This window comes from Ranitomeya imitator, chromosome 5 (assembly GCF_032444005.1).
Source record: "Ranitomeya imitator isolate aRanImi1 chromosome 5, aRanImi1.pri, whole genome shotgun sequence".
Taxonomy (NCBI): domain Eukaryota; kingdom Metazoa; phylum Chordata; class Amphibia; order Anura; family Dendrobatidae; genus Ranitomeya; species Ranitomeya imitator.
This window is the reverse complement of record NC_091286.1, coordinates 8,350,436-8,362,916: the sequence shown is the minus strand read 5'-3', so window position 1 is coordinate 8,362,916 and position 12,481 is coordinate 8,350,436. Positions and strand designations below refer to the sequence as shown.

The window sequence follows — 12,481 nt, the reverse complement described above, 5'->3', positions numbered from 1 at the left end:
GTGTGCCCCCCTGGTGCAGTGTGTGACCCCCGGTGCAGTGTGTGCCCCCCGGTGCAGTGTGTGCCCCCCTGGTGCAGTGTGTGACCCCCGGTGCAGTGTGTGCCCCCCCGGTGCAGTGTGTGCCCCCCGGTGCAGTGTGTGCCCCCCTGGTGCAGTGTGTGACCCCCGGTGCAGTGTGTGCCCCCCTGGTGCAGTGTGTGACCCCCGATGCAGTGTGTGCCCCCCGGTGCAGTGTGTGACCCCCGGTGCAGTGTGTGACCCCCGATGCAGTGTGTGCCCCCCGGTGCAGTGTGTGCCCCCCGCGGATCTCCTCTCCTAGTCCCGGCTGTCTGCATTGGAGCACAGCTGCAGATTCCATCAGGTGACGGGGGTCGCGTGGTGACGGGGGTCGCGTGGTGACGGGGGTCACATGATGGACGCTGCAGGCAGGTGGCTCAGTGGTCAGGATCAGGAGCGCTGCTCTGGAGCCATTGCCTCAGTGTGTGCCGCCTGGTCGCTGAGCACGGCCCCTGCAGTACGCCGTGTGTCACACCGTGATACGGGAGTGCAGAGAGGCTGCTGCTGTGGCCGTGCACGATCCTGCGCTGCTCATCTGCTCGGTTATGGCGGTGTCTCCCCCGCACTTCCAGACGCCAGGGCGCCCCTACAATCAGTGACGTCATTTGTGGGCGGTTCATACGACCTGTTGTCAAGGGCGTCACTTCCTGGCTACAGAACGCGTTGCTGTGGAGACCGGAGCATTTCCTGTCCTGTTTCCAGGAGACGGGCGGGATGGACGCCGAGAGGCTGCAGACGTCCCTGGATCTGGTGTCCGGCTGCGGCCTGAGCCCCGAGCAGAGCGCGGCCCTGAGCACCTCCCTGCGGCTGCTGCGGAGAGATATGCGGCTGTGCCGGGCCTTCTTCTGGGGCAAGATCCTGGGGGTCCGGGGGGATTACTACATCGCACAGGGCACGGAGGCCGGCGAGGAGCTGCGGGGCCGGAGGACGTTCTACAGGTGAGCGGGGAACACGGCCGGATACCCCGATACTGAGGAGAGGCCCCCGATACTGAGGAGAGACCCCCGATACTGAGGAGAGGCCCCCGATACTGAGGAGAGACCCCGATACTGAGGAGAGGCCCCCGATACTGAGGAGAGACCCCGATACTGAGGAGAGACCCCGATACTGAGGAGAGGCCCCCGATACTGAGGAGAGACCCCGATACTGAGGAGAGACCCCCGATACTGAGGAGAGGCCCCCGATACTGAGGAGAGGCCCCCGATACTGAGGAGAGACCTCGATACTGAGGAGAGACCCCGATACTGAGGAGAGGCCCCCGATACTGAGGAGAGACCCCGATACTGAGGAGAGGCCCCCGATACTGAGGAGAACCCCCGATACTGAGGAGAGACCCCCGATACTGAAGAGAGGCCCCCGATACTGAGGAAAGGCCCCCGATACTGAGGAGAGACCCCCAATACTGTGCAGAGACCCCCGTTACTGAGGAGAGACCCCGATACTGAGGAGAGACCCCGATACTGAGGAGAGACCCCGATACTGAGGAGAGACCCCGATACTGAGGAGAGCCCCCGATACTGAGGAGAGGCCCCCGATACTGAGGAGAGACCCCGATACTGTGCAGAGACCCCCGTTACTGAGGAGAGGCCCCCGATACTGAGGAGAGACCCCGATACTGAGGAGAGACCCCCGATACTGAGGAGAGACCCCCGATACTGAGGAGAGACCCCCGATACTGAGGAGAGGCCCCGATACTGAGGAGAGGCCCCCGATACTGAGGAGAGACCCCCGATACTGAGGAGAGACCTCGATACTGAGGAGAGACCCCCGATACTGAGGAGAGACCCCCGATACTGAGGAGAGACCCCCGATACTGTGCAGAGACCCCCGATACTGAGGAGAGACCCCGATACTGAGGAGAGGCCCCCGATACTGAGGAGAGACCCCCGATACTGAGGAGAGACCTCGATACTGAGGAGAGACCCCCGATACTGAGGAGAGACCTCGATACTGAGGAGAGACCCCCGATACTGAGGAGAGCCCCCGATACTGAGGAGAGACCCCGATACTGAGGAGAGACCCCCGATACTGAGACCCCGATACTGAGACCCCGATACTGAGACCCCGATACTGAGGAAAGACCCCGATACTGAGGAGAGACCCCCGATACTGAGGAGAGACCCCCGATACTGAGGAGAGACCCCGATACTGAGGAGAGACCCCCGATACTGAGGAGTGACCCCGATACTGAGGAGTGACCCCGATACTGAGACCCCGATACTGAGGAGAGGCCCCCGATACTGAGACCCCGATACTGAGGAGAGACCCCGATACTGAGGAGAGACCCCCCGATACTGAGGAGAGACCCCCGATACTGAGGAGAGACCTCGATACTGAGGAGAGGCCCCCGATACTGAGGAGAGACCCCGATACTGAGGAGAAACCCCGATACTGAGGAGACACGGGGGCCACGATGAGACCCCGATACTGAGGAGAGACCCCCGATACTGAGGAGAGACCCCCCGATACTGAGGAGAGACCCCCGATACTGAGGAGAGACCTCGATACTGAGGAGAGGCCCCCGATACTGAGGAGAGACCCCGATACTGAGGAGAAACCCCGATACTGAGGAGACACGGGGGCCCCGATACTGAGACCCTGATACTGAGGAGAGACCCCCGATACTGAGGAGAGACCCCCCCCGATACTGAGGAGAGACCCTGATACTGAGGAGAGACCCCCGATACTGAGGAGAGGCCCCCGATAGTGAGGAGAGACCTCGATACTGAGGAGAGACCCCGATACTGAGGAGAGACCCCGATACTGAGGAGAGACCCCGATACTGAGACCCCGATACTGAGGAGAGACCTCGATAATGAGGAGAGACCTCGATAATGAGGAGAGGCCCCCGATACTGAGGAGAGGCCCCGTTACTGAGGAGAGACCCCGATACTGAGGAGAGACCTCGATACTGAGGAGAGACCTCGATACTGAGGAGAGACCTCGATACTGAGGAGAGACCTCGACACTGAGGAGAGACCTCGATACTGAGGAGAGACCCCCGATACTGAGGAGAACCCCCGATACTGAGGAGAGGCACCGATACTGAGGAGAGGCACAGATACTGAGGAGAGACCCCGATACTGAGGCGAGACCTCGATACTGAGGAGACACGGGGGCCCCGATACTGAGACCCCGATACTGAGGAGAGGCCCCCCGATACTGAGGAGAGGCCCCCGATACTGAGGAGAGACCCCCGATACTGAGGAGAGACCCCGATACTGAGGAGAGGCACCGATACTGAGGAGAGGCCCCGATACTGAGACCCCGATACTGAGGAGAGACCCCGATACTGAGGAGAGACCCTGATACTGAGACCCAGATACTGAGGAGAGACCCCGATACTGAGGAGGCCCCGATACTGAGGAGAGACCCGAATACTGAAGAGAGACCCCCGATACTGAGGAGAGGCCCCGATACTGAGGAGAGACCCCGATACTGAGACCCCGATACCGAGGAGAGACCTCGATACTGAGGAGAGACCCCGATACTGAGGAGAGGCCCCCGATACTGAGGAGAGACCCCGATACTGAGGAGAGGCACCGATACTGAGGAGAGGCACCGATACTGAGACCCCGATACTGAGGAGAGACCCCGATACTGAGACCCCGATACTGAGGAGAGACCCCGATACTGAGGAGAGGCACCGATACTGAGACCCCGATACTGAGGAGACACGGGGGCCCCGATACTGAGACCCCGATACGGAGGAGAGACCCTGATACTGAGGAGAGGCCCCCCCGATATTGAGACCCCGATACTGAGGAGGCCCCGATACTGAGGAGAGACCTCGATACTGAGGAGAGACCCCCGATACTGAGGAGAGACCCCCCCCCGATACTGAGGAGAGACCCCCGATACTGAGGAGGCCCCGATACTGAGGAGAGACCCCGATACTGAGGAGAGACCCCCGATACTGAGGAGAGACCCCCCCCCCGATACTGAGGAGAGACCCCCGATACTGAGGAGAGACCCCGATACTGAGGAGAGACCTCGATACTGAGGAGAGACCCCGATACTGAGACCCTGATACTGAGGAGAGACCCCCGATACTGAGGAGAGGCCCCCGATAGTGAGGAGAGACCCCCCCCCGATACTGAGGAGAGACCCCCGATACTGAGGAGGCCCCGATACTGAGGAGAGACCCCGATACTGAGGAGAGACCCCCGATACTGAGGAGAGACCCCCCCCCCGATACTGAGGAGAGACCCCCGATACTGAGGAGAGACCCCGATACTGAGGAGAGACCTCGATACTGAGGAGAGACCCCGATACTGAGACCCTGATACTGAGGAGAGACCCCCGATACTGAGGAGAGGCCCCCGATAGTGAGGAGAGACCTCGATACTGAGGAGAGACCCCGATACTGAGGAGAGACCCCGATACTGAGGAGAGACCCCGATACTGAGGAGAGACCCCGATACTGAGGAGAGACCCCGATACTGAGGAGAGACCCCGATACTGAGACCCCGATACTGAGGAGAGACCTCGATAATGAGGAGAGGCCCCCGATACTGAGGAGAGGCCCCGTTACTGAGGAGAGACCCCGATACTGAGGAGAGACCCCGATACTGAGGAGAGACCTCGATACTGAGGAGAGACCTCGATACTGAGGAGAGACCCCCGATACTGAGGAGAACCCCCGATACTGAGGAGAGGCCCCCGATACTGAGGAGAGGCACCGATACTGAGGAGAGGCACAGATACTGAGGAGAGACCCCGATACTGAGGCGAGACCTCGATACTGAGGAGACACGGGGGCCCCGATACTGAGACCCCGATACTGAGGAGAGGCCCCCCGATACTGAGGAGAGACCCCCGATACTGAGGAGAGACCCCGATACTGAGGAGAGGCACCGATACTGAGACCCCGATACTGAGGAGAGGCCCCGATACTGAGACCCCGATACTGAGGAGAGACCCCGATACTGAGACCCCGATACTGAGGAGAGACCCTGATACTGAGACCCAGATACTGAGGAGAGACCCCGATACTGAGGAGGCCCCGATACTGAGGAGAGACCCGAATACTGAAGAGAGACCCCCGATACTGAGGAGAGGCCCCGATACTGAGGAGAGACCCCGATACTGAGACCCCGATACCGAGGAGAGACCTCGATACTGAGGAGAGACCCCGATACTGAGGAGAGGCCCCCGATACTGAGGAGAGACCCCGATACTGAGGAGAGGCACCGATACTGAGGAGAGGCACCGATACTGAGACCCCGATACTGAGGAGAGACCCCGATACTGAGACCCCGATACTGAGGAGAGACCCCGATACTGAGGAGAGGCACCGATACTGAGACCCCGATACTGAGGAGACACGGGGGCCCCGATACTGAGACCCCGATACGGAGGAGAGACCCTGATACTGAGGAGAGGCCCCCCCGATATTGAGACCCCGATACTGAGGAGAGACCCCCGATACTGAGGAGGCCCCGATACTGAGGAGAGACCCCCGATACTGAGGAGAGACCCCGATACTGAGGAGAGACCCCGATACTGAGGAGAGACCCCGATACTGAGGAGAGACCCCGATACTGAGGAGAGACCCCGATACTGGAGACACGGGGGCCCCGATACTGAGACCCTGATACTGAGGAGAGACCCCCGATACTGAGGAGAGACTCCGATACTGAGACCCCGATACTGAGGAGAGGCCCCCGATACTGAAGAGAGGCCCCGATACTGAGGAGAGACCCCGATACTGAGGAGAGACCCCGATACTGAGGAGAGACCCCGATACTGAGGAGAGACCTCGATACTGAGGAGAGACCCCGATACTGAGGAGAGACCCCGATACTGAGGAGAACCCCCGATACTGAGGAGAGGCACCGATACTGAGGAGAGGCACCGATACTGAGGAGAGGCCCCCGATACTGAGGAGAGACCCCCATACTGAGGAGAGGCACCGATACTGAGGAGAGGCCCCCGATACTGAGGAGAGACCCCGATACTGAGGAGAGGCACAGATACTGAGGCGAGACCCCGATACTGAGGAGAGGCCCCCGATACTGAGGAGAGGCCCCCGATACTGAGGAGAGGCCCCCGATACTGAGGAGAGGCCCCCGATACTGAGAAGAGGCACCGATACTGAGAAGAGGCACCGATACTGAGACCCCGATACTGAGGAGAGGCCCCGATACTGAGACCCCGATACTGAGGAGAGACCCCGATACTGAGGAGAGACCCCGATACTGAGGAGAGACCCTGATACTGAGACCCCGATACTGAGGAGAGACCCCGATACTGAGACCCCGATACTGAGGAGAGACCCCCGATACTGAGGAGGCCCCGATACTGAGGAGAGACCCCGATACTGAAGAGAGACCCCCGATACTGAGGAGAGGCCCCGATACTGAGGAGAGGCCCCGATACTGAGGAGAGACCCCGATACTGAGGAGAGACCCCGATACTGAGGAGAGACCCCGATACTGAGACCCCGATACTGAGGAGAGACCTCGATACTGAGGAGAGACCCCGATACTGAGGAGAGACCTCGATACTGAGGAGAGACCTCGATACTGAGGAGAGACCCCGATACTGAGACCCCGATACTGAGGAGAGACCTCGATACTGAGGAGAGACCCCGATACTGAGACCCCGATACTGAGGAGAGACCTCGATACTGAGGAGAGACCCCGATACTGAAGAGAGACCCCCGATACTGAGGTGAGGCCCCGATACTGAGGAGAGGCCCCGATACTGAGGAGAGACCCCGATACTGAGACCCCGATACTGAGGAGAGACCTCGATACTGAGGAGAGACCCCGATACTGAGGAGAGACCCCGATACTGAGGAGAGGCCCCCGATACTGAGGAGAGGCCCCCGATACTGAGGAGAGACCTCGATACTGAGGAGAGACCTCGATACTGAGGAGAGACCCCGATACTGAGGAGAGACCCCGATACTGAGGAGAACCCCCGATACTGAGGAGAGGCCCCCGATACTGAGGAGAGGCCCCTGATACTGAGGAGAGGCACCGATACTGAGAAGAGGCCCCCGATACTGAGGAGAGACCCCGATACTGAGGAGAGACCCCGATACTGAGGAGAGACCTCGATACTGAGGAGAGACCTCGATACTGAGGAGAGACCCTGATACTGAGGAGAGACCTCGATACTGAGGAGAGACCCCGATACTGAGGAGAGACCCGATACTGAGGAGAGACCCCGATACTGGAGACACGGGGGCCCCGATACTGAGACCCTGATACTGAGGAGAGACCCCCGATACTGAGGAGAGACTCCGATACTGAGGAGAGACCTCGATAATCAGGAGAGACCTCGATACTGAGGAGAGACCCCGATACTGAGGAGAGACCTCGATACTGAGGAGAGACCCCGATACTGAGGAGAGACCTCGATACTGAGGAGAGACCTCGATACTGAGGAGAGACCCCGATACTGAGGAGAGACCTCGATACTGAGGAGAGACCCCCGATACTGAGGAAAGGCCCCCGATACTGAGGAGAGACCTCGATACTGAGGAGAGACCCCGATACTGAGGAGAGACCCCGATACTGGAGACACGGGGGCCCCGATACTGAGACCCTGATACTGAGGAGAGACCCCCGATACTGAGGAGAGACTCCGATACTGAGACCCCGATACTGAGGAGAGACCTCGATAATGAGGAGAGGCCCCCGATACTGAAGAGAGACCCCGATACTGAGGAGAGACCTCGATACTGAGGAGAGACCTCGATACTGAGGAGAGACCCCGATACTGAGGAGAGACCCCGATACTGAGGAGAGACCCCCGATACTGAGGAGAGACCCCGATACTGAGGAGAGGCCCCCGATACTGAGGAGAGACCTCGATACTGAGGAGAGACCCCGATACTGAGGAGAGACCTCGATACTGAGGAGAGACCCCGATACTGAGAACCCCCGATACTGATGAGAGGCCCCCGATACTGAGGAGAGGCCCCCATACTGAGGAGAGGCCCCCGATACTGAGGAGAGGCACCGATACTGAGAAGAGGCACAGATACTGAGGAGAGACCTCGATACTGAGGAGAGACCCCGATACTGAGGAGAGACCTCGATACTGAGGAGAGACCTCGATACTGAGGAGAGACCCCCGATACTGAGGAGAGACCTCGATACTGAGGAGAGACCCCGATACTGAGGAGAGACCTCGATACTGAGGAGAGACCTCGATACTGAGGAGAGACCCCGATACTGAGGAGAGACTCCGATACTGAGACCCCGATACTGAGGAGAGGCCCCGATACTGAGGAGAGACCTCGATACTGAGGAGAGGCCCCCGATACTGAGGAGAGACCTCGATACTGAGGAGAGACCCCGATACTGAGGAGAGACCTCGATACTGAGGAGAGACCTCGATACTGAGGAGAGACCCCGATACTGAGGAGAACCCCCGATACTGAGGAGAGGCACAGATACTGAGGAGAGGCCCCCGATACTGAGGAGAGACCCCGATACTGAGGAGAGGCACAGATACTGAGGAGAGGCCCCCAATACTGAGGAGAGACCCCCATACTGAGGAGAGGCACCGATACTGAGGAGAGGCCCCCGATACTGAGGAGAGACCCCGATACTGAGGAGAGGCACAGATACTGAGGAGAGACCCCGATACTGAGGCGAGACCCCGATACTGAGGAGAGGCCCCCGATACTGAGGAGAGACCCCGATACTGAGGAGAGACCCCGATACTGAGACCCCGATACTGAGGAGAGACCTCTATACTGAGGAGAGACCCCGATACTGAGGAGAGACCCCCGATACTGAGGAGAGACCCCCGATACTGAGGAGAGACCCCCGATACTGAGGAGAGACCCCGATACTGAGGAGAGGCCCCCAATACTGAGGAGAGACCCCCATACTGAGGAGAGGCACCGATACTGAGGAGAGGCCCCCGATACTGAGGAGAGACCCCGATACTGAGGAGAGGCACAGATACTGAGGAGAGACCCCGATACTGAGGCGAGACCCCGATACTGAGGAGAGGCCCCCGATACTGAGGAGAGACCCCGATACTGAGGAGACCCCGATACTGAGGAGAGACCTCTATACTGAGGAGAGACCCCCGATACTGAGGAGAGACCCCCGATACTGAGGAGAGACCCCCGATACTGAGGAGACCCCGATACTGAGGAGAGACCCCGATACTGAGGAGAGACCCCCGATACTGAGGAGTGACCCCGATACTGAGGAGAGGCCCCCGATACTGAGACCCCGATACTGAGGAGAGACCCCGATACTGAGGAGACACGGGGGCCACGATGAGACCCTGATACTGAGAAGAGGCCCCCCCCCCGATATTGAGACCCCGATACTGAGGAGAGACCCCCGATACTGAGGAGAGACCCCCCGATACTGAGGAGAGACCTCGATACTGAGGAGAGGCCCCCGATACTGAGGAGAGACCCCGATACTGAGGAGAGACCCCGATACTGAGGAGACACGGGGGCCCCGATACTGAGACCCCGATACTGAGGAGAGACCCCCGATACTGAGGAGAGACCCCCGATACTGAGGAGAGACGGGGGCCCCGATACTGAGACCCTGATACTGAGGAGAGACCCCCGATACTGAGGAGAGGCCCCCGATAGTGAGGAGAGACCCCGATACTGAGGAAAGACCCCGATACTGAGGAGAGACCCCGATACTGAGACCCCGATACTGAGACCCCGATACTGAGGAGAGACCTCGATAATGAGGAGAGGCCCCCGATACTGAGGAGAGGCCCCGTTACTGAGGAGAGACCCCGATACTGAGGAGAGACCCCGATACTGAGGAGAGACCTCGATACTGAGGAGAGACCCCGATACTGAGGAGAGACCTCGATACTGAGGAGAGACCCCCGATACTGAGGAGAACCCCCGATACTGAGGAGAGGCCCCCGATACTGAGGAGAGGCACCGATACTGAGGAGAGGCACAGATACTGAGGAGAGACCCCGATACTGAGGCGAGACCTCGATACTGAGGAGACACGGGGGCCCCGATACTGAGACCCCGATACTGAGGAGAGGCCCCCCGATACTGAGGAGAGGCCCCCGATACTGAGGAGAGACCCCCGATACTGAGGAGAGACCTCCGATACTGAGGAGAGACCCCGATACTGAGAAGAGGCACCGATACTGAGACCCCGATACTGAGGAGAGGCCCCGATACTGAGACCCCGATACTGAGGAGAGACCCCGATACTGAGGAGAGACCCCGATACTGAGGAGAGACCCCCGATACTGAGGAGGCCCCGATACTGAGGAGAGACCCGAATACTGAAGAGAGACCCCCGATACTGAGGAGAGGCCCCGATACTGAGGAGAGGCCCTGATACTGAGGAGAGGCCCCGATACTGAGACCCCGATACTGAGACCCCGATACTGAGGAGAGACCCCGATACTGAGACCCTGATACTGAGGAGAGACCCCGATACTGAGGAGAGACCCCGATACTGAGGAGAGACCCCGATACTGAGGAGAGACCCCGATACTGAGGAGAGACCCCGATACTGAGGAGAGGCACCGATACTGAGGAGAGGCACCGATACTGAGGAGAGGCACCGATACTGAGACCCCGATACTGAGGAGAGGCCCCGATACTGAGACCCCGATACTGAGGAGAGACCCCGATACTGAGACCCCGATACTGAGACCCCGATACTGAGGAGAGACCCCGATACTGAGGAGAGGCACCGATACTGAGACCCCGATACTGAGGAGACACGGGGGCCCCGATACTGAGACCCCGATACGGAGGAGAGACCCTGATACTGAGGAGAGGCCCCCCCGATATTGAGACCCCGATACTGAGGAGAGACCCCGATACTGAGGAGAGACCTCGATACTGAGGAGAGACCCCGATACTGAGGAGAGACCCCGATACTGGAGACACGGGGGCCCCGATACTGAGACCCTGATACTGAGGAGAGACCCCCGATACTGAGGAGAGACTCCGATACTGAGGAGAGACCCCGATACTGAGGAGAGATCTCGATACTGAGGAGAGACCCCGATACTGAGGCGAGACCTCGATACTGAGGAGACACGGGGGCCCCGATACTGAGACCCCGATACTGAGGAGAGGCCCCCCGATACTGAGGAGAGGCCCCCGATACTGAGGAGAGACCCCCGATACTGAGGAGAGACCCCGATACTGAGAAGAGGCACCGATACTGAGACCCCGATACTGAGGAGAGGCCCCGATACTGAGACCCCGATACTGAGGAGAGACCCCGATACTGAGACCCCGATACTGAGGAGAGACCCCGATACTGAGGAGAGACCCTGATACTGAGACCCCGATACTGAGGAGAGACCCCGATACTGAGACCCCGATACTGAGGAGAGACCCCGATACTGAGGAGAGACCCCGATACTGAGGAGGCCCCGATACTGAGGAGAGACCCGAATACTGAAGAGAGACCCCCGATACTGAGGAGAGGCCCCGATACTGAGGAGAGACCCCGATACTGAGACCCCGATACTGAGGAGAGACCCCGATACTGAGGAGAGACCCCGATACTGAGGAGAGACCCCGATACTGAGGAGAGACCCCGATACTGAGACCCTGATACTGAGGAGAGACCTCGATACTGAGGAGAGGCCCCCGATACTGAGGAGAGGCCCCCGATACTGAGGAGAGACCCCGATACTGAGGAGAGACCCCGATACTGATGAGAGACCCCGATACTGAGGAGAGGCACCGATACTGAGGAGAGGCACCGATACTGAGACCCCGATACTGAGGAGAGGCCCCGATACTGAGACCCCGATACTGAGGAGAGACCCCGATACTGAGACCCCGATACTGAGGAGAGACCCCGATACTGAGGAGAGGCACCGATACTGAGACCCCGATACTGAGGAGACACGGGGGCCCCGATACTGAGACCCCGATACGGAGGAGAGACCCTGATACTGAGGAGCGGCCCCCCCGATATTGAGACCCCGATACTGAGGAGAGACCCCCGATACTGAGGAGGCCCCGATACTGAGGAGAGACCCGAATACTGAAGAGAGACCCCCGATACTGAGGAGAGACCCCGATACTGAGGAGAGACCTCGATACTGAGGAGAGACCCCGATACTGGAGACACGGGGGCCCCGATACTGAGACCCTGATACTGAGGAGAGACCCCCGATACTGAGGAGAGACTCCGATACTGAGGAGAGACCCCGATACTGAGGAGAGACCTCGATACTGAGGAGAGACCCCGATACTGAGGAGAGACCTCGATACTGAGGAGAGACCTCGATACTGAGGAGAGACCCCGATACTGAGGAGAGACCCCGATACTGAGGAGAACCCCCGATACTGAGAAGAGGCCCCCATACTGAGGAGAGACCCCCATACTGAGGAGAGGACCCCGATACTGAGGAGAGGCCCCCGATACTGAGAAGAGGCCCCCATACTGAGGAGAGACCCCCATACTGAGGAGAGGACCCC

The 12,481-nt window shown here is 59.3% G+C and overlaps 1 protein-coding gene across 2 annotated transcripts in view; it reads left to right on the top strand.

The window, feature by feature from the left end:
* Positions 1–394: 394 nt before the first annotated feature.
* RSPH9 (radial spoke head component 9) overlaps positions 395–12,481 on the top strand; it is a 32,206-nt gene continuing 20,119 nt past the window's right edge. The window contains exon 1 of one of the 2 annotated variants that reach the window (XM_069768272.1): positions 395–995. In XM_069768272.1, coding sequence (XP_069624373.1) covers positions 772–995 — 224 coding nt within the window. In that variant the 5' untranslated portion in view covers positions 395–771. The remainder of the gene's footprint in view (positions 996–12,481) is intronic. The other variant, XM_069768273.1, reaches the window with a different exon arrangement.